General features: G+C 41.8%; 1 protein-coding gene across 1 annotated transcript in view; it reads left to right on the forward strand.

Moving 5' to 3' along the window:
- Positions 1–1,183: 1,183 nt before the first annotated feature.
- Positions 1,184–21,516, forward strand: part of epha8 (eph receptor A8) — a gene marked incomplete at both ends in the record, with an annotated part of 109,751 nt that continues 89,418 nt past the window's right edge. The window contains one exon of the mRNA XM_083972302.1: positions 1,184–1,271. Coding sequence (XP_083828428.1) covers positions 1,184–1,271 — 88 coding nt within the window. The remainder of the gene's footprint in view (positions 1,272–21,516) is intronic.

Raw genomic sequence — 21,516 nt, forward strand, 5'->3', positions numbered from 1 at the left:
GAGCGACTGATGTGTCATTGTGTTTTATTATTAGTTTTACATCAGTTTAACATCAGTAAACATGAATCTCACCTCATGAATGCAAATGTGGCTCAACGCAGTTTTAGAGACGTGACACATGAGTAGAAATCTCATTTTCCATCAGCTGTGTGTGTATGAGTAATGATTTTACTTCAACACAGCTCAGGTCACTGCAGTCGGGTGTGAAGGAAGTTGTATCTGTGTGTGTGTAGGTGTGTGTGTGTGTGTGTCTGTGTGTGCGTGTGTGAGTATTGTGCTGCAGTGTGACCAGATTGGGAGAAGCAATTGATTAGGACAGGTACTGTGATCTGGCACATTTGCAGAGTTCCCCACCATCACACTAATCAATACATGATCACAGTCCTTGAATAACAGACAAACAAACACACAAACAAACAAACAAACAAACACTGTGTGTGTAAGGTCATACTCTGCTGCACCTGGACATACTGTAGATAATAGCTTTATGATTCAATATAGCAGATCGATAAATGATCATTGAACTTGAGCCTCGCGGACAAGCTTCTGTTTTTACTTCATCCCATCAGTCAGATATTTGCCACTGGGTAGGTGAGTGTGTGTCTGTTTGTGCGTGGGAGAAGAGAGCCAATGACAAATGAGGGTAAATAACATGGAAGGGTGGGGGGGGGCTGCTGCTCTTGACCCAGAGAGATAAACAGAAAGTGAGAGTTGGCCGGGCAGGTAGTAGGAGGGTGTGGCAACGGAGGGGAGCATTAAGTGAGCAGAGCCAGCGTATCCTGCGCTCTGATTGGCTACTCAGACTTTGACAGACGCGCCCGTCCCTCCCCCCCCTCCCTCCGGCTGCCTGCTGAAAGTGTATGTATGTATGTGTGTGTGTGTGCGAGGGAGCCGGCAGACTGAAGCGAGCCACACAGAGGCAGGCAGGCTCTAACTCCAACCCAATGAGCTCGCAGCCCCTCACGTTCACACATACACACACACACACACACACACACACACACTCCTCTCTCCTCCTCAGCGCCGGCTCTCGCTCTCGCTTCAACCCTGGGACACAGAGGAAGAAGAAGGAGAGGAGAGAGAGGCAGCGAGTGGCAGAGAGGGAGAGTGAGGGAGAGGGAGTCAGAGTGGAAAGAGGGAGAGAGAGGCAGAGGGAGACTGGTGGGGTGTCAGGGAGAACACCATGGCTTCAGATCCAGGGCTGACTGCGATGCTGCTATGGACTATATCACTACAGGCTCTGGGCACCACAGGAACTAACAGCAACGAAGGTAAGAGTGTGTGTGTGTGTGTGTGTGTGTGTGCTCATTTGAAAATTAAATAATGCATCTCTGGTTGCGGGGACTGACTTCATACATGTGGAGCTCCTGGAAAACACACACAAACAGATGTAAAGAAACACTCACAGACAGTGTGAGAGCAGTTTGTGTGTCATCATAACCTGGAGCAAGACATCAAAGTTTTTGCTCCACACAATATCTCTCAATGCAATCTGGGTAATAATGTCTATGTGCCTGTGCGTGTACGCATGTGCGTGCGTGTGAACTTGTCTTGACATTGCTCATGTTTGCCAGGGTTGCGTGTCAGCAGCAGTGACAGCGCATGTGTCTGATGTGAGGTTTGGTAGTGACGTGAAAAGTGTGTGTGTTGGTGTGTGTGTGTGTGTTCGCTGTCTCCTCATATGTGATCCAAAGTAAACATCTTCATGGATTTCACTTGTGTATTTTCCGTTTGAGCCTCTTAAACTACATGCTCGAGTGTGTACGTGTGTGTGTGTGTGTGTGTGTTTCTGTACTCCCCTAAGCCCAGCTTGGGTTTGTTTACCTCCATCCTCCTTGTCCTTCATCTTTCCACCACGAGACGGAAAACTGTTGTTGTCACTTGTTCAACTAATGCCGCGCGCACACACCAGAAAGTCCCCCAGCGCCTTCCTATATGTGTGTGTATATCTGCTTGTGTCTGTGTGACAGGGTTCTTGACAAAGGTCTGCTCTCAGGAGGCTGAGTGACAGCAGCAATTCCACTGTAAGGGCCCTGTTCGCCCCGCACGGCAGAGACTCGGCTTTTACCACTGGTGGGGGGGAAAAGGCAGCAGCAGAAGAAGAAGAGGAGGAGGAAGAGATAGTGGGAGAAAAAGAAGGAGATCAGTGCTTTGGTTCAGGTGGGATCGCCTCAGCAGTGGAGGAGAGGTTAGGGCAGCCACTTATCCTGTATTAAGCTCTGTAAAGTCAGGCTGCCTCGGGTCAGACAGAGCAAGAGGCATGGACCTCCATGCAGACAGGCAGACAGACAGACGGCCTGTCCTCATTTGTTGCCATATTCATAACCCTCCATTAGGTCCATATGATTTACATGTCACATTTTATTTGCTTGTCTGCCTGTTCCTGTAACTTCACTCATTGACTTCCATGTGAAGCTACCTCATCTCTTTTTTCTCCCTCTCATGTGTCTTCATTTGTCAGAATCATTCCGCTTCTCATTAACCAATGAATGATTCAGTGTAATTAGATAAATAAGGTGATAGACACACTTTATTTCTGTCCCGTCACCTGCAGCCGGCTCCATTAATTCCTTTATCCCTGTCACCGAATAAGCAACAACTTACTGTCTGGGTCTGGATGAAAAAACTCAGTCTGAAAACAAGAGTTCCTGTCAAGAAGTTTGTGTGCATCATTTATCCTCAGGTTTTTAAAAGTGCAACTGCTACAGTAAGTTTGAGCCACTCGCCTCAAACTTAGCAGTTACACACACACTTCTACTGAAACTAGAACTCTGCAACAAAATATTATCTGCTATGCAAAAAAATCTAAATCACTTAATTATTCATTTTAATTAATGCTGATTTTGTGCAATGTGCATTTTATATCCTGAAGGATACACTCTTAAGCTTTTACCTTAATTTGAAAAGGAACACACAACTGAGAGAGGGGTCTGACATGCAATAAATTGACAATGAGAAAATAATTAAATGCCATAACATAACACAGGGAAATCCCAAGTGTTTTTTTTTTTTTTTTTTTTTTATGTGAAAATGGTTTCTTAATATTAAGGCATTGTAGAATTTCCGGACTGGAAATCCCCTTCAAATATAATTTACACATGTTGTAATAAACAGTAAAATAAATGCATTTGAAAATCGTAGAAAAACTACTGAATGTGGAAAAATAGAATATTTATATTTTTGTTGAACTAATTCAAATGGCGCAATGCTCAAAGTATACAACAACATGTTTGAAAGTTGTGAGTAGAAATGTTTAATGGTTTTCTCAGTAAATGTATTTGTTCTGTCACAAGAAAAACTGAGCAGCTTTCAAAACTCATAATAAACTTCCCCAATTCCATCACTTAAGTTATTGTGGTTGAATCAGTTTGTTAGTATTCACACCAGTTCTTCCCATAAAGACCTTCTCGCTCCATTAAAAAAGAAGAAAAAAAAAACTCAGTGAGATGTGAATATAAATGAGATTATGCTCCTATCCCATTCATTTATTTATCTAAATAAACAGAAACCATGTCAAGATCCTGTTGATCACTAACTACTATTTTCAGTTGACTAGGAGCAAAAAATTGTGATTAAACCCCGTGAAAATAGTTGATGTCAAAAAGATAATTGATCACGTTCAAAAATGATAGTAGTGGAAATTTAATTTCTCATCTTTGGCAGCAGCGCGACTCCAGGGCTATTACAAATATAACATGTACATGGATGAGATAACCTCTGGAATGAATGTGGAGCTGGAAATTAAATTGGCGGAAGAACAGGTAACGGTTCACACAGACACGCAGAGCTCCACTTCACAACACATGCACATGCAAACACACACATACACGCACACACCATGACTGGGTGTTGTATGTATGTTCGATGTTGGAGCGGGAGCCGTAGACAGCCATTTTGTTCTTGTTCATTGTTCGTGTTTGCAGTCAGACACATCTTGTGCAGATACAGTACGTGTTTCTATACGGACACTACACTATTGACTGGCTACAGCAAGCTGGTGAATCATATATATATGTGTGTGTGTGTTTGAATCTCAAGTCGTTTTCACATCATAACTTACGTGTCCTTCAAATGCTGTCATTCGCTTGTGTTGGGGTGTTTGTGTGTGCACACTATATGAGTGTGTATGTGTGATAAGGAGGGTCACAGCTGGAGGAGCAAGGAAACAAAGGGAAAGCTTGTCTTAATATGTTGACGTCTCATAACATGTTTACGTGCTTCTTTTTCGGGAGATGTGAGATATTGAATCTTGCCTGACCTGAGAGACACAGCAATAATTATAGAATCAGCTTTTTATCAACTGAAACAGGAGGAATATGTGGAATGACGAGGACGGTAAAACCTCCTCTGCTCATCTTACCCACATGATTCATTTGCAGTTTTGTACCTTCTCACCTAATGTAAGGCTGAACTCTATAGGAGCTGAAATCCCAGAAGTGAAATGCTGCGACGTCAGTGGTAAAGTTGAGGTTGTGCGTATTCTTTTTTGACAAAAGAAATAAAGTGCTTTACTTGCATCCCATTGATGACCTGATGACTTTCCATAGGTTAATAATAAAAACATGTCTGTTTTGGGCTTCATTCGTTTTTCACATAATCCAATAGATCTTTAAATATGTTTAGAGCAATGAAAAAAAAATCTACAAAACAATACATATTCCTTTAGTTTTTTTTTTTTAAGAAAAAAAAAACAGCAACAACTGGGGGCATCAATCCATAATATCTACACATAATGATACTATGATTCCTAAAAAGTTGTGGGAGGTTGGTTTGATGACTTTTGCTACTCAGTAGTATATTTATTTATATTTAATGTCTGTGTCGGACGTATGGCACCCCAAAAGACATTTGTAAAACAAATTAATAGATGCAGATACAATTAAGTTTGTTTTTTTGTTTTCTAATTTGTTATTGAGAAATATACTAACAGATTTTTAAATGGAGCTCTGCTTTTAGTGAAATGCTATTTTCGGTCATTTTTGTTTTTATACAATCCTTTGAGATGTTGTAGAGATTTTTTTTTTCCAAAACAACTTCATCCCAATTTCACCACCTTTCATCACAAAGTGTCTGCAACTCAAGGCGAACAGTTTTAAACCAGTTATATTGTTCAGTCTCACCTAACACAACCCACAATGGGGGATGAAATAAAAAAGACATTTTGAATTAAAAATTGCTACAGTTAAATAATGAAATGGAATTAAATTATTTTATCAAATATTCTTTTCATCACCTTTATTTACTCATTTTGGTTGTTTTGTTTGTCTCGTAATGTTTCAAGTTTTTGCTCTCCACAGTACTTTCATGCAGTTCAAGGGCAAAATTGAGAAGCTCACATTTTACATCTTGCTTCAAACAGTTTTCCGCACAGACAACAAAGAATCAATGAACATTACGCACTCGTACTTGAAGAGAAACTTTCTTCTTGTGAAGTCTGGGGAAGCTCTAAACACCAAACATCACCGCAATACAGCAACAGTGAAAGTGCTTCAAACAGGAGCTGTTTGGTTCGCAAAACAATTCTGGGAGCTATCACTGTATCTCTGTTATTTGCTGGGATGAAAAAAACTGCCACATTAAAGTTATTGGCCCACAACAGCGATCATCAGTATTTGAATCAGCCTTCAGAAAAACCACATAGGGAGCAACAAATGGAGACCGATCTCGCTGTATTTCCAGCAGCTCCTTCATTTGTTGTGGTTTTGTGTGTGTGTGTGTGTGTCTGAGTGAGTCATTTGCCTGTATGGAGGTGGTGGTTTCCCTGAGCAGCTCCTCCTGTCTGCGGGTCTACTGTCCCTGATTCAACTCCCGCACACACCGTTTCACATTTCCAGCGAGGATAGAGTGCGTTCCTTCAGGTTGTTGTTAGTACTGCGGAACATGAAAAGACTCATGCAGAGAGCAGGACTCGCTGCTAATGAGCAAACTGTAGGTGGATGACTATTACCACATACCTCTGCTGCAGGAGGACCAACAGGAGAGAGAGAGAGAGAGACGGAGGAAGGGAACAATGAATAACAGGAGAGATTTTCTTCCTCTTTTCTTTTACATTATTTTAACATTTGAGCACTTCATTTTGGAAGCTTCAAATTCACAGGGAGGACAGGAAACGAAGTTGAAAAGAGCCAGACTGCACAGAGATGCAGTTTGTCCTCTTTGTGCGGTAAAAGGCAAAGACAATTTCAGTTGAACAAAAAAAAAGGGAAAAGAAAAAAGCAAAGCGAGGCTTTTGATTGTGATCACTGCTCCAATTGGCTCAGACACTATTTGTATTGATCCCTCCCCAGTCAATAAAGTAACCACTGCATGTTAAGTATCATCACATGAGAATTTGTCATAATTAATAGCTCGGAGGGGAAACCTTTCTGCAACAGATTACCGAGAGAGAAGGAAAAAAAAAACACATTTAAGCTGTTGTACAAAGCGCAGAAGTTGCTGCAGTGTGTGTTGCTCAAGGACACTTTAGCAGCTTTGCTGACGAGGAGAGATGTTTTTCTTCGCAGTGTCTCATATTTCAGCTCCTAACACCTTTCGCTGCCGCTTGCTCCCACCTCCTTGCCGCACACATTGGCCAAACCGTATCCTGTAAGCTTCGCGCATCAAAAATAGATCACCGGCCTCATCAATCAGTCTGTCAGTGTGTTTCTTTTGCTTCTTTTGTTTGTTTTGCTCAGTCGCTTACAGCTGTCAGTTCCCAGTCAATAATGGATAGAGAGGCATTAGGAGACACAGCAGGATCTAGGGAACATCTATCGGGTTTTGCTCTGTCCTACTGATGCTTTATATTAATTACTCAAGATTTCACCTTGAAACATTAAAGAAAGGCAACATTAGCTGTGTGAATATCAAGTGCATGTAATCGATTTCCCTGTATCATTTTAAAAGCAAAACTTCAAACCATTCATGTCTGTAATTGCTATCATTGTCTGGTCCCTTGTTTCATGACCCTTTCTCACCTCCTGCCCAGCAGTACCGATTTCAAGAGTCGTCTTAAAGGCGGGAGAGTGAGTGTGAGTGTGTGAGCGTGTGTGTGTGTTAGCAGCGTTGTGGGAGCGCATTAAAAAAGCAGAGAGGGCGTGAACCTTTCCTCTCCCTCCCTGTCTGCTGGTTTGTCTTAACACAGGTTGCTATCGGCTGACCGGCTGCTCCCCCTTTTCTCCCTAAGGCACCGGTCTTTATTGAGACATCAGCCTTGTTAGCCAGCTGTCGACAGGAATATAGGAGCTACCAGATCAATACGGCTGGGTCTGCCAATCCTCCTGAGCTGCAGCCAGAAACGAGCAAGGCCTCACAAAGCATGGGCCTCTCTTGAGCCCTTTCCACCCATTAGCAGGACCTGATGCTGGGCTGGCCAGAGTTCAGCCACCCCTGGGCCGGCTCTGCTATGCTCAGTGATTGCAGCTATATTGCTGGGTAATTTATGTTTCTGTGCTCTGCAAGGATGTGGGGTAGAAGATCCTTCGCTGAAATAGCTGAGGATAAGGCAAAGAGTGAGAGACGGGGAGAGAATGTTGCAGGCAATGCTTGACAGCTCTGTAATGGGATGGTGTTGTGGTTGTGTTCGCACATCCCTCCTGGAGAGAGATCTCTATGATGTTCCCTTCATGGGGACTGATGAATGACGGAGATCTGGTTCTGCAGCAACAGCCTCCTCTCCTCTGTTATAGACAGACAGAGGAACACAGCGTGTGTTAGAAACAAAAGAGAGACTGTGTGATGGAGGGATGCGCCGAGAGAAGAAGGAGCAGAGGAGAGAAGCGAGAGTGTGAGGCGGTCACGGCGCGAGAACAAAGTGAGACGGAGAGAGGGAAAGAGGGGGAGGCAGCTGTCTCAAATGCGTCTCTTCAACTTCCATCGGTGGGTGTCTTTATCAACACCAGCGGAGAGCGTCAAGCTGATAATTTGCCGCTCTCAATTCCCTTCAATCCATTAAAGGATTTAAATGTTCATTAAGTTTAATAGAAGCCCAGCGAAGGTCTAATATGCTCTGATAAACGCTGGCAAACCTGCCAACCTGTTCCAATTGCTGCTGCAACAAAGAGCCGTCCAACTAATAAGGTCAAACTCAAAGTTTGTGCTCGGCTCACTTTGTGAAGAGCGTTTTCCTCTGAGTCACGGCGGCGCCAACACCAACAAGCTGAGAGTGTGAATTCATCAACAAGTCCTCTAAACTAAATGTCTGAGCAGGTAATGCTTGTCATTACCTTCCACAATAACGTTTATGGTTTTTTTTTTCTGCTGTGCCAATCTCAGCGGTATAATGTCATTTCTGTCTGTTCAGATGGTTTTTTCATCCGCCAATTGAAGGTACCTCCAGAGAACAGTGGTCATGGCTAAATGAGACAAACTGTAGGCAGAGGGTTGCATTTAAACTTGGATCTCTTGGTCTCTAAGCAGTATCAGTAAAGGGGTCTTGATTTCTACTGTCTGTACCCTCGATCCCCTGTTTCTAATATGCAACAATTTCTTGCATATCTGCAAATCTGCAGTGCCAACATTGTGCATTTTTATATTATTTTAGCGATTTTTTTTTATGTACATGTATTTTTCATCTGCTGAAATTCATCACTTTTATTTCTGCCCACAACACTATTGGGAGTTTAAAGCAGAAGTGAGTGATCCGGTCGTTTTCGCTAATGCTGCATTCCAGGCAGGCTTTTGAAATCATAAATTACAGCTTCAAGTCACAACTTACGACTTTGTAGGGTTCCAGGCAACCCACTCGTGTTTTTCCGACCTGTTTTACCGGTGAAAGTCACTATAGCGGCCACTCGTAACTTCCGACCCGTGAAATCGTACCAGTACGTCTTTTTGTACAGTCTATGTACCAGATTGAACTGGTACGACTTCACAGGTCGGAAAAAAACGAGTTTCCTTGAACGCACCATAACAGTCCTCGTCCCTACGTCGCCACATTCACGGCGTCCCTTGGCTGCACACACAGCCCTGCATGCCGTTCTCTCTCCTCATTGGATAAAAATTGTAGGATACGATAAATGTTTTCTCCTCGACTCAGAGCAGAGCAGAGGGACTGACAGACCCGTGATTCAGACCAAACACTCTATGTAAGTGATTGCTGTCGGAAGATATAACTATTTAAGACTTATATTAACACAAATATATCACTTACTTCTGCTTTAATTTAGGTTCACACTCATATTTTGCCTGTAAGCAGCTATCTGCTCAGACTATAAAGACACACTACGCAATTTTTTTTTTTTTTTTTTTTGAAAGACCTGATTTCGTTGCTCGTATCATGGTCACTATAAATAAATTAGAACATTTCAATAATCATTAAATTACTCTTAATAGTAAAGAGGCTGTGTGATAACCATGAAAAATATTGGTTGTTTCCTGCTTGCCACAGTCAGACAGAAATTCAAATTTTCATAAATATAAGTGGACGGCAAATGTGGTAGTTTTCTACTCTGGTTGACCCCAAAAGTTTCATACTACAAGCTATGATGCTTTCGCACGTGCACTACATACAGTAGCCGGGGTTCAAACCTCCAACTCTCTGATGGTTGGGTAACCCACTCTACCTCCTGAACCACAATCTGCAATTTGAGCACAGTTGTTTCCCTTGTTGTATAGATACTTTAAATGACAGAATTACATATTGGTTAGCTACAGGATTACCAATTGTTTGCCTGTGATACTTGTTTTGGACATTTAACAAACACTGTTGCTTCAGCCAGTCAATGAAAGAGTAGATGTGATTTGGTAAGACATGTAACTGCAGATAAAACAGCCTGAGCATGATTCATGCTACTGCTTGTGTGCTAGCAAAATGTCAACAGTGGTGTTGGCCCTCGGTGAAACAGCTTTTCTCTGCCACTGCCGCTCAGTCGGTGTCTTTGTTGGCCCAACACTAACCTCACCGAGAGGTTAAGAGGTTCTCCTCCTGCTCTGAGAGAAGAGGTCCTTGTCAGGTGAAACCAGACACGAGCAGTTTCAGGTATTTTTAACACCTGATGCTGTCATTACTCTGGTGCGGACAGACTAGATTTTAAACAATGTGGAGGAGTTGAGATTCCCACTGTAATCGTGGTATAGGTGAGCTGGATGTTCATGTATGATGCAGTGGATCTCAAACCGACCGTGATGTGGGCTGATGGATCTCTCCCTCAGCCTGTTTCCATAAGGAAATAATGTGCTTTACACTCAGTAATCAGTCCATATATCACAGGCCTGATGTAATTAATATGTGGCGGGGAGGGGCTGCAGGGCAGATAACTCATCTCTCATCTGATGAAAATCCAGACACATGTGCATACACAATACACAAAAAAAATGCACGCAAGCACACAGCAACAGCATGTATATATTATGCTTGCTCTCTCTCTCTCTCTCTCTCTCTCTCTCTCTCTCTCTCTCTGTCTCACACACAGACACACACACACACAAGTTCCACCTAAGTGAGTTATGTGTGTGGCTATGATATTAATGTCTGGTGTATGTGAAGCATTAGTCTAAAGGGAAGACAAGCGTTTACAATCTCTAACTTGCACACAGATAATGGTGAAGAAAGACAAAAGGAGGAGAAGGGGAGGAAGTGAATAAATGAAATGAAGGGTATTTTGGAAAAAGGTTTGTAAAAGTCTATTTCAATGTCTTGCATCAGCGCCTAGCCTGTGAGTTACCTCCTGCTGAAGTAACCACAGCATTTAGTGTTAAAAAAGTGTGTGTGTGCTTGCATGTGTGTGTGTGTGTGTGTGAGGGGGTGTAGTTAAAAACACCCTCTCCTTGGTTGGAGGACAGGACTGTTTGTGTGGTAAATGGAGCCTAACAAGAACCTTTGCCCGTCCTGACCCGCTGACTTTTACACTGTACTATCAACATTTTACGGCAAATTCATCATCATCTCAAGACATATTCAGAGCACAGGCCAAGACAAGGAGAGCATTTGTATATACTTCAGCGATAAAATGTCTTAGAGTCAAAACACCTGACAGAGGTTAGAAAAGTTGGCTGTCAAAGAAGGAGACACTAATCTCCAGACTGCTGAACCACTGGGCCATATTTATTGTATTTACCACTTGTAAAAAATATTAAACACCTCTACCTGTGTGTTTTATCACTGTGTGAATTTGTGCATGAATGCCTTACTACTTTACGAGATCCAGTCAAAATATGCACAGCACATTTGAATACATGGTTGCCCATGAAGTTGGAATATAATTTACCTCTTCTCATGAAATGACTGTGACAATGTGATTTATTCTTGATAGAAAAAGTGTATATCTAATCAAAACTCTGATCAATCTCTTCCAAACGTATCACTGTGAAAATTAAACCATAATTAACCCTAATAATAGGAATAAAAAGAGGAATGTGTCTAAAAACAATTATTCCAATTTTATCGGTAACCGTGTATATTTTGGCTGACTGTAGAAAGTTGCTGGGGAAAAAAAACCCTAAATGAATAGATATTACCCAAACTGCACTGGTTGAGCCTGGAAAGAAAGAGGACACAAGAAGATCTTAAAGACATCTGTTCCAGTGGCCTTTAATGGGACGATTCAGCAGCAGCTAACCCACAAACACAGCCAAACAGGGAGTCCAAAAGCTCCTTCACTCCCCTCTCTGTTCTCTGTCATCTTCTGTCTTCTGTTCATAACCAGCGCTTTTAAATGCATGAAGCTAAATTCATTCATTTACTCCCACTTGAACTAGATTAACAACAAAGCCTGTGTATCCCTTAAAGGCTCCAGAGCTGAGACAGTGCTGGTGACTCCTCTTTGCTGTGATGACAGTTGGCTCAGTGCTGCAACTTTCCACACCCCGACACATCACTCTGTGTGGAAAACAAACACATTAATACAGCAGCATGTCATCACATTAGGTGTTGGAACGTTTTATCTTGGATACTGAGTCATGCATCTCACTTCTTCTTGCTGATATTTCCATCTTTAGGCTATTTTAGTTGTTGCTAATAACGCTGAAAGTCAGTGTGCTGTTTGGGGTGTCGCTGCATGGACAGCTGGTGACTGTGTGACGGCGCTCATTCAAGCGTACAGCATCAGGACTTTGCCCTGACTGAGCCTGACACACACACACACACACACACACACACACTCTCTCTCTCTCTCTCTCTCTCTCTCTCTCTCTCAAGATCATGTAGGTTTACAGGCATGTATAGGAACATTTACTAAGAGTGTATAGGGACATGACACTGTGCATTTTCTGTTAGCTCAAGTGATCCTTGTTCAAAAAGATGAAATTTGAGCAGCTGTTGGCGGTGATCGGAGGTGGACAAAGTACACGTCTCCGTAAACTGAGTCAGCTCAAATATAAATTCACTACAAGAAAAAAGTTGTCACTTAAGGTATGTCAATCCATAACAAGATATATTTTTGCTTTTATGAACCAAAAACCATCTCAATGTAGTTCAACATCTCGGGCTTGTCTCTGGAGCTCTGCAGGTCAGTGAGTTTTCTGACAGAAGGAATAAAGATATAAAATTCAAAGGAAATGCCAAACCAAATCCTGTAATGTTGGATGTTGGGATACAGGTGAATCAGTGATGACTTTGGTGTGACATCACAAAGTTACAGAAATCCTGACAGCTTGTTTCAAGGCTGAGTTTTTGAAAACGGGCTGTGTGTGCGTTTCTCTGTGGGCTGAGGCTTTGATTATTTCCCAGGATTAATACAGAGCAAGATCTGATTATAATCAAATAAGACATTAACATTTACCTTTGTACTGTAAGGGACCTTTAACAGACAGAGGGGAGAAACTTGATGGAGCACTTTGCCACCAGTCCACATTCTGTACTTGTTTGCTGTCTCTTTAATTGTGCACTAAAAGATCACATCCATGGCAGAGACTAGTATCAAAATGGATGGGTGGTGGTTAGCAAGAGGGAGAGTAAAAAAAAGAAAGAGAGTCAATCGAGAGACAGATGGTGAATTGATCTGTCAAACAAAAATGAAAACGAGCTTCCCCTGCTTTCAACCCAGTCCTGATTGTTTGATTGTTATCATCAAAATAGAGAGTGATATGAAAACATATTATTTGGCCTGTGTATTGTTATGGGGTTAGATGTTGACGGTCTGAGATCAATTGTATTTCTTTTTTTCTTATGTTACTGTCAGGGAGGTAAGAAACTGCTGGTTTAAAGACGTCCATGCAACACACATATTTAATATGTTACTGGAACTTCTTCATGACGTCATTACTCAGTATGGTAGAGAACAGTATAGTATATGGCCCACTTTAACATGTTTTTCAGCTTTAGATATTCCAGATTCCTTTCTCTTTTAAGCACGCACACTCCAGAGCTGAGATATTGATGCAACCGCGGCACGTTAGACACACAGACTGACAGTAATTATCAGCATTCATCATTAACCGTAAGCCAGGAATGATAAGAGCTCTTTATGTAAAATGTCAGCCCAGTGAAATGATGAAAATGATTAAAGGGCATCAGTGTGAAATAGAGACATACATGCTGCAGCGGGGCTGAAACAAGCTGACAGCGCGGGGGCCTACGGGTGGAGCAGAGACTGGGAAAATAAATAAAGAATAAAAGTAATTTTATTTATTAAAGAGGAAGGCAGAGAGTGAGAACTGGGCTGGTATAGAAACATCACAAAAATCTCTGGGCTACAAGTCGAGTCTGTATTGATAAAATATCACTGTCGTCTTGACTCCGCTATTCTCTCTGCTCCAGTTCAGCACAGCTAACCTCTGCGTGAACTCTCTCGACCATAAATCAATAAGTTGAGGCATACTGTGTTAGTTTTGGCACTGGCAGGACATGTTAAAAGTCCGGGGCTCTGTTCCGTTCAGCAAGTGTTGCAGACAACGTCAGCCCAGATCTCTGCGGACGCTATCGGCTGCAGGTATCATGCTGTCATCTGCTTTTAGCCTCTTCTGTCTCTCTTCTTCTTGATTTCAACGCCCTTTCTTCGTTCTTACCCCCCACCCCCCTCCCTTTCTTTCCTCACCTCTCCTCTCCTCTTTACCTGCTCTATAAATAGCTCTGCATGCCTCTCCTCCACTACGTCTATACCCCTCTCGAATCTTTCCCAGGGGAAGCCAGGCAGGCCTGGGCAGCAGTATGGCCTGCTATTCACTCCTCTCCCTTGGGAGAAGGATGAGCCTCGCTGGCCCTGAGCATCTTCCACCCTTCATCATGCAGCAAACACGATGCCTTGCAGGGATATACAAAGCAGAGCCTCATGCCCCAGCCTGGGAGCACCTGCTAAAATAAGATATGAGGAATTGTGCCGGGGTGCGCTGGCCGGCGTCAACAGAGTCATCTCATCACCACTCCGGCAGAGGAGCCGACACTCTACTGCCCGCTCTTTCTCAATCTTGTGATTTTGGGGAGGAGTAAAATAGGGTTTGTTTATTTATTTATTTTTCTTAGAAAAAGCGCTGTCTCTAGTGCATTTTGTGCTGATATCATAGAAAAAGTTTCACAGTGCACAGTACCTTGCTTCATTTCCATAACAATTTTGGATGCTCCGGCAGTGATGATGTGTGCTGCCTCTTGTGTAAAAATACTTGTAGGTTACAGAAACAGCGGATCCATGTGTGTGTGCAATGGGATGGACCATTTTTGGATTTTCTGCGTATTTTGTTCTCCCATTTAGAACTGGGGCATTGAGCCTTTTATGCATGAATCCCTGACTGAATCATATTTCAAGTCATGTGCTTATTAATCAATAAATGAAACATGGATGTCCACAAATGTATTGTATTTGCAGAAAAACTGAAAAAAAGGTTCAAATGCCTGATTAGATAATATCTTGAATATCATTTTGTACACTTTTAGTGCATTTTGTTGGTCAATGACAAATTGTAATTGTAAAAACAGTGAAGTTTTTTATATCTCCTCTCTGAGGCAATGCATCCAGGTTTGCCATGTTAGGAGCTTGATGACTGTTTTATCTTGACAACACAAGGTTACAAAAGCCCTGACAGCTCGTCTCAAGGCTCAATTTCATCTAACATTTTCACAGTATTAGTCTAGCGAGAACCAAAAGCTGCTTGTTAGACAAAAAAGAAGTAGAAATTTCACTTTCTACACAATATAGGACCTTTAGAAGGACAAAAAGTTAAGTGAGTTTGACATTGATACGTCAGTGAAATTAAAATTCTGTGCTGTGCTTGTTGTCTCCTGTAACATTGATCTGGCAAAATCAACAAATCAAAAATGCATGAGACAGGTAACGATTTCATCAAAAAAGTATCAAGCATGTGACAGAGTCCCATTACTCTAGGATAATGCTAGAAACTGTTTAGTTCGCCTCACAAATCAAGTCTTCAGTGCCAGCTCTGTTTGCTGGTGTCCCGAGGGACCCTGCTGTGCTGCATGGTGCCCAGTTGCAGCCTGATAGTCCTTTTTCTGTGTTTATTTATATTTTAATGGTGTTAAATGTCAAAGTCCTTTTTTTGTGTGGCATTTTTTTTTTTTTTTTTACAATTATCCCAAAGCAACTGGACACAATGACTGGCTCATACATTTGTTCATTTTCAAGTCTTTCATTTGAGAATGTGTCCACGGCTGATTGTGTATATTTTCACATTTGCCTCATAATGGACATCTGTGGACCAAACATGTTCAGTCATATTCTATGTTTCCTATTTTTGCTCCAACCACTTACAACAATTAGTAGAGAGGAGACTCTGAACCTCTCCTCTGATTGGCTGAGTGATTTATCAATGAAACCTGCAAGGATAGATGTTGAGACAAGGAAGAGTGAGTGCAAGGCTGAGAGTGATGACTGTTGTGTTGTGACATCACAAAGTTAAAGAAGTCCTGATGGCTTGTTAGGGCTCAGCACTTTGATACTTTAACAGTATTAAAGGGATAGGTCACTCAAAATTGATATTTCACTCATTATCTACTCACCCTCATGTCGACTAAGGGCTGGGAGAAGTTTCAGAGTTATCCGTGCCTTCTCTGAGTTACAGCGGGGCTCCGTGCAGCACTGCATGTCCATATGACGGTTGCAAATGGATACCACTTTTCTTCGTAACAAAAAGACACACCAAAAAACATCCAAATACCTCCATAGTGCTCGTATGTAATGTCCATCTTGTATTGAAGCCCCGAAATGCGAAATTGTTCCGAAAAAAATTAAATAAGTCTATATTTCAAGCTTGTTTGCAGCGGAAGCTCCTCTTCCTGGTCCGTCCGGCGTCAGTGCGATTACTGAGGCCGGCGCAAATCGCGCGAGAGTGTGTTTGGTTTTCAACGTACAATTTTCATCAGTAATTTTGTGAATTTGAAAATGTATGTAGCATGGAATGAAAATAATCAACTGCATTAGCACTAAGGGACAGCACCTTGTTGCTTTCTACCACTGATAAAAACATTTTCTCAGCTGAAAGTCAGTGGAATAAAATGAACGCTCTTACTCTTAACAGCCGATTTTCAATTTGTCTTTGATCATACATAAACATAAACATATGTGCCAGTGTCGCAATTTTGCATCTTCTTTCATCATATCATCGCTACACTTAAATGAAAACTATAAAAATCACTTAACGTAAAAGGGTTCTCTCATACGAGCCAAACAGCGTGTCTGTGTCTTTGTCTGTCTGAGCTTGTGGCTGGTTAGTGTTGTTTGCACTTGTTGGCTTTGTTTAACGCTATAAACCTCCAAAATACCATTCCCTACTCTCACCACAAACAGAGCAGGGTTCAGGGGGAGAAGATGAAAAGTAGAAAACAAAGTGTTTTTTGGGTGATGTCTGCATCAGAGTGTCATAGAAAGTCTCTCAGCAGTCCTCTCTCTCTCTCCATCCGTTCTCTGCACCAAGGACAAAATGCTTACACCACAATGGAGACACAGGGAGAAAAGAAGGGCCTCTGGGGAGATAAACTTCAGGGAGAGTTTGGAGAGAGATGAGAGGAGAAGGTAGAGGAGGAGGAGGAGGGAGGAGGAAGGTGAGTGTGGGTGTTGAGGTAATGAGATGAAGCTTTAATGATCCCTGTGGGGAAAATAGGCCACTGCTACAACAAACACTAAGAGAGAGAAAAAGGAAAAAAAAGGGGAGGAAAGAGCGTCACATCAAAGATGAAAAGACATTCCTATATATCTGTAAGAACACCACCACTGATAAACCCATAGTTGGAGATCAATTGATTCTGGATGAATATGTATGGAAAGATGGCATCAAGGCAGCTGAGACAACATACAGCCGACAGTGTATGTGACATAAACAGAAGACATGACAATTTGTACTGCCTTAGTTCAGAAAATTTGGATTGCATGCTAACAGGATTTGTGTAACTTTGTGATGTCACAACAAAACTCTCAGCTATGTCCCATGCCCTGCCCACTGTCCAACCCTTCAGGATTTACTTCATTCCCCCCAAAACCCTGAAAGGATACGCATTATGACTAATGAATGAATGGATGAGTGACAATGATCATTCCATTACCCTAACCACGAGTTTACTGTCATCAAGATGACAAAGGTTCCCTTAGCAAGTGTCATTTCAGAGGGCATGGACAAGCTTTTAATTTGAAGAACTTGTTTCTGGTTCCCTGTAACAGCCAAACGACACAAAGGTCAGTTGAGCTAAGTTTAAAGTCTTAATTGGCTGCAGGTATGAGTGTGAGTATGAGACACTGGTGACCTCTTGTCATCAGTGCCTTGGTCATTACTTGGTCTGCCAAGTGCTAGTACCATTATCAGCACAAGCAGGGAAAGATATAAAGCGATTAAGTCAGCTGATTGACCTTTTTAGGTGATTACCAATAATCATAATGTGTGTTTTCCTTTGGGAGCAGGTGTTACCAGCTACAAAACAACAGATCTCTCATGCTTATAGTTGATCAAAATTGGACTTCTCTTATGGGTAACCACTGTTTTGATAATTAATGATAAACTGGGATTGGCTTCACTCCATCATGATGATCTGAAGTAGTACCTATTATATGGCTAACAGATGGATGAATGGAGATTTTGTTGTTAAGGGGTTACACCATCAGTTCTAAGTGGTGACATGAGGCTTGAATAACAAAAGAGGTAGTTTTACATGATTATTTTTAATCCATAAGAACATCCCCCACTATTCTACAAGCACTATAAATAAATTGATTATTAACTCATTCCCTGTCCCAGTGTGCCGCCTTGATGCAATGCCAATCGCTCTGACCTGGCTGGCAGGTGGAGCACTTATTATAACCAATTCATTTTATCTTAGCCTCCTCAATTAGTCCAGTTTGACAACGGACTACATGTTTTGTTGTGATGATCATGTTGTTGTTGATCAGCCATTTTCTACTTAACATTCTCCTCGTCTGCCAAGAGACATAAACTCTTGACACAGCTGGTTCCAGGAAAATCTTCATGTCTGTAACCTGCACCGCTGCTGCTTCCTATTGATCATCTCTCACTGCCATAACCACAGGAACAGGGTAACAGAATACAGAAACTTGATGGTGTTTTGTCATACTGAGATTAGTGATGAGCTGAGGTGAATGGATGTTTAAGAGCTCTAAAACACACACACACACACACACACACACACACACACGCACACGCACACACACACACACTGTATGTGACTCTGAATGATCATCACTGATGAGAAGGTAGTGATCTGTGACAGAAGGGAGCAGCAGTGAAGTTAACTCTACACTTAAGGGAGGAGTGACACTTAATGAACTGTTTTACTTTCCTGAAGAAGTTTGCATCCAAAATCTGCACTGGGTTCAGCAGTTTTAATTTAATTAAGTTACACAAAGTCAGCATATAGTTTTACAATACATAATAATGGAGTTCTGAGCAGATATTACAACATTATATGTTACAAAGCGTCTATTTTGAGTTATACCTCGTACCTTCTTCAGTGGACACAGGATTTTCTTAGAGAAAATGTTTAGGAATGAATAAAAAAAATGTTCATTAAAATTAGATAAATTAAGAAACCTTATAAGAGGTACTGTTTGCTCAAACCATTTAACATCATATCTACACTTCCATGTTTTTATTTTAAATACAGTTACAGCATTTTCATATTTAGTATTTCTCAACAGGGAAATAATCCAAAACTTTTGTCTTTACTCCCATTCTTCACGAGTCGTAATAAAACCTCTAACTCTAACCTCTAACACACACACACACACAAACACACACACACACACACACACTGACCAAAAACAATTGTAGCCCAAGTCACACAGTTCAGTAACTAACAAATGTCTTTCTTCAAAATGAAACTGTACATTTTAAAATGGCCTTTTAGAATTGCAGCATCAAGGGTCACACCTGTGCTCTGATCATGCCGTGTAATCAGTCAGGTGACAGGTGTGGCTTATTAATCTTGATTGGCCACACCTGTCAGACGAGGGAGAAGGAGATTTTTTTGTGAGTAATAACTGCAGTGCTGCAATGATATTGTATATCATATATTATGATTGTGTCAAACATATTGGTCACATTTCTTTTCTTAAAAAATGTATGCCATTTTTTGTTTGTTTTGTATGGTTTTGTTCGGGGGTTATTTTACATACTACAATGTGTACTGTATTTCTGTGCATTGCTGTAGGTTCTTAGCTGTCAATCAACAGATCATTGTCATCCACTGACAGGATGTAAAAGAAAATAAATAATAATAATAATAATAATAATACAGGGCACCTTTAATAGGGAGGACAACTAGTTCCATCCTACATAGAGCCACCGTATCTTGTACTGACATTTTAAATGACCAGTTAAATAGATTAACTGTGTCGGTTTTTAATGAAAATACTTTGGTAAGATCTAGCTCATTCAGTCAGAAAAAAATAATTTTCATATTTTAAACATGCATGGTGACAGTAAGTGCCACAAAAGTGATAATCATACATCTTAAATATTGTCATGCAGCACAGTCGTACTTTTCCTACTTGATGGTTTCGATCTGAGGATGCTTGAAGAGACCTGCTTTAAGCCCCCACCGTGCCTGTGTACTTGAGTGTCCTTGTGTGCTGCAATAACATGATCCACTACCTCCGTGCTCCTTTCTCTTCTATTTGCTCACGGGCACCAAATTAACAATTTGTGAATCAAAGCAGCCATTGAACATCGTTAATTCTATTCCACCTTTCATTTCACATGCCTAATTTAGTTCAGCACACCTCCATCACTAGTAATTCTTGGCGTTACTGTTACAAAAAAAAGAAGGAAAAAAAAGGGGGGGGGCACCACTGGTGAAGAAAACAATTATTTCAAGTCATTTTGTATTGGTGTGTTGCTCCCTTCAACCAGCAAAGGCTGAGAACATTTCTTTCTCTCTCTTTTTTTTTTTTTTTTTTTGAGAGGTAGTAATTTATGTGGACTTGCTCTAGTAATTGGAGAGTGGGGAATTGGTGTTACGACTGTGGAGCAAATGCAAAACAAAACTAGAAAGGATGGAAAATGTGTGTGTGTGCGAGCGAGAAAGAGGGTTTGGTGTTTTGGTGAAGCTCCTCTCATCTCTGTGAAGGCTTTTATCATTTCCTCTGGTCGCAGCGCTGATGAGGAGCTTTACAGGCGGAGAGAGAGAGACGAGAAGAAGAAGCAGCTTGTTAGAGAAGGGAGGTGTTGATGAGATAATTACACCACTGTCATAGTCCCTGTCTAGCCCAAGAGCCATGCCATCATTGTGTCTACTTGTGTGTGAGAGTGCGTGCATGCGTGTGTGTATACAGTATATGTCAGCTGCGTGTGTCTGTACATGTCTGTTTATCAGAATAACATCCTTTTTCAGAAAACGGTGGAATGCACATTTATGATTGCCCTCACATGTCTGCTGTCTGTGTGTATGTATATGCTCCATACCATATGTGTGTGTTGGTGAGTGTGTGTTTAGGCACTTGGTGTAGAATAATGGCTGCACTTTTTCCTTTGAAATGTATGGCCGTGTCTTTTCAGGTGGAAATGAGGTTTTAAAGCATCTCCTCTATTCTGCCATGCACTTCCCCCTTTTTTCTGTGTGCGTGTGTTTTATTTTTTAAAGGCGACATTGTTGTTGTCGGGTGTATGGAGTCACTGCAGGCGCTGCAGACAAACTCCACTTCCTCCTAGACAGACCATAATTCTTCTGTGTTGACTTCAGACACACACGCTCTCTCTTTCAGCCCGCCATGACCGCTGCTGGAGAAAGAGAGTGTGTTTGTGTGTGTGTATGTGTGCGCGCGTCACTGCATTTCAAAAGCATTGGCGGGCCTGGCTTATTTGATACATGCCCGAGACATGAATGCTAGGCCGCAGGCATCCACACACACCCCCTAACCTACTGGCCAGATTGAGTTGCGGGGCAATGTGGGGGCGGAGTGGCGGGGGGGAAGTAATGGCAGAGGAAAGTTGACCACCGCCCTGGGAAATATGTGGCATGTCTCTGAGCGAGTGAAAACAAGCTCTCAAGTTGGCGGACAGCTTTTTCATTTGGCGCTCTCCACGATGTGGAGGAGTGCAGGGTAGAGAGGGTGAGAGAGGAATTGGTGGAGGTGGTGGCGTGGGGACGGGGAGGGCTGGTATTGGTGCTTTGTGTTTCTGTTATGAACAGAATGCTGTGAAATGGGA

Source organism: Trachurus trachurus, assembly GCF_905171665.1.
Source record: "Trachurus trachurus genome assembly, chromosome: 5".
NCBI lineage: Eukaryota > Metazoa > Chordata > Actinopteri > Carangiformes > Carangidae > Trachurus > Trachurus trachurus.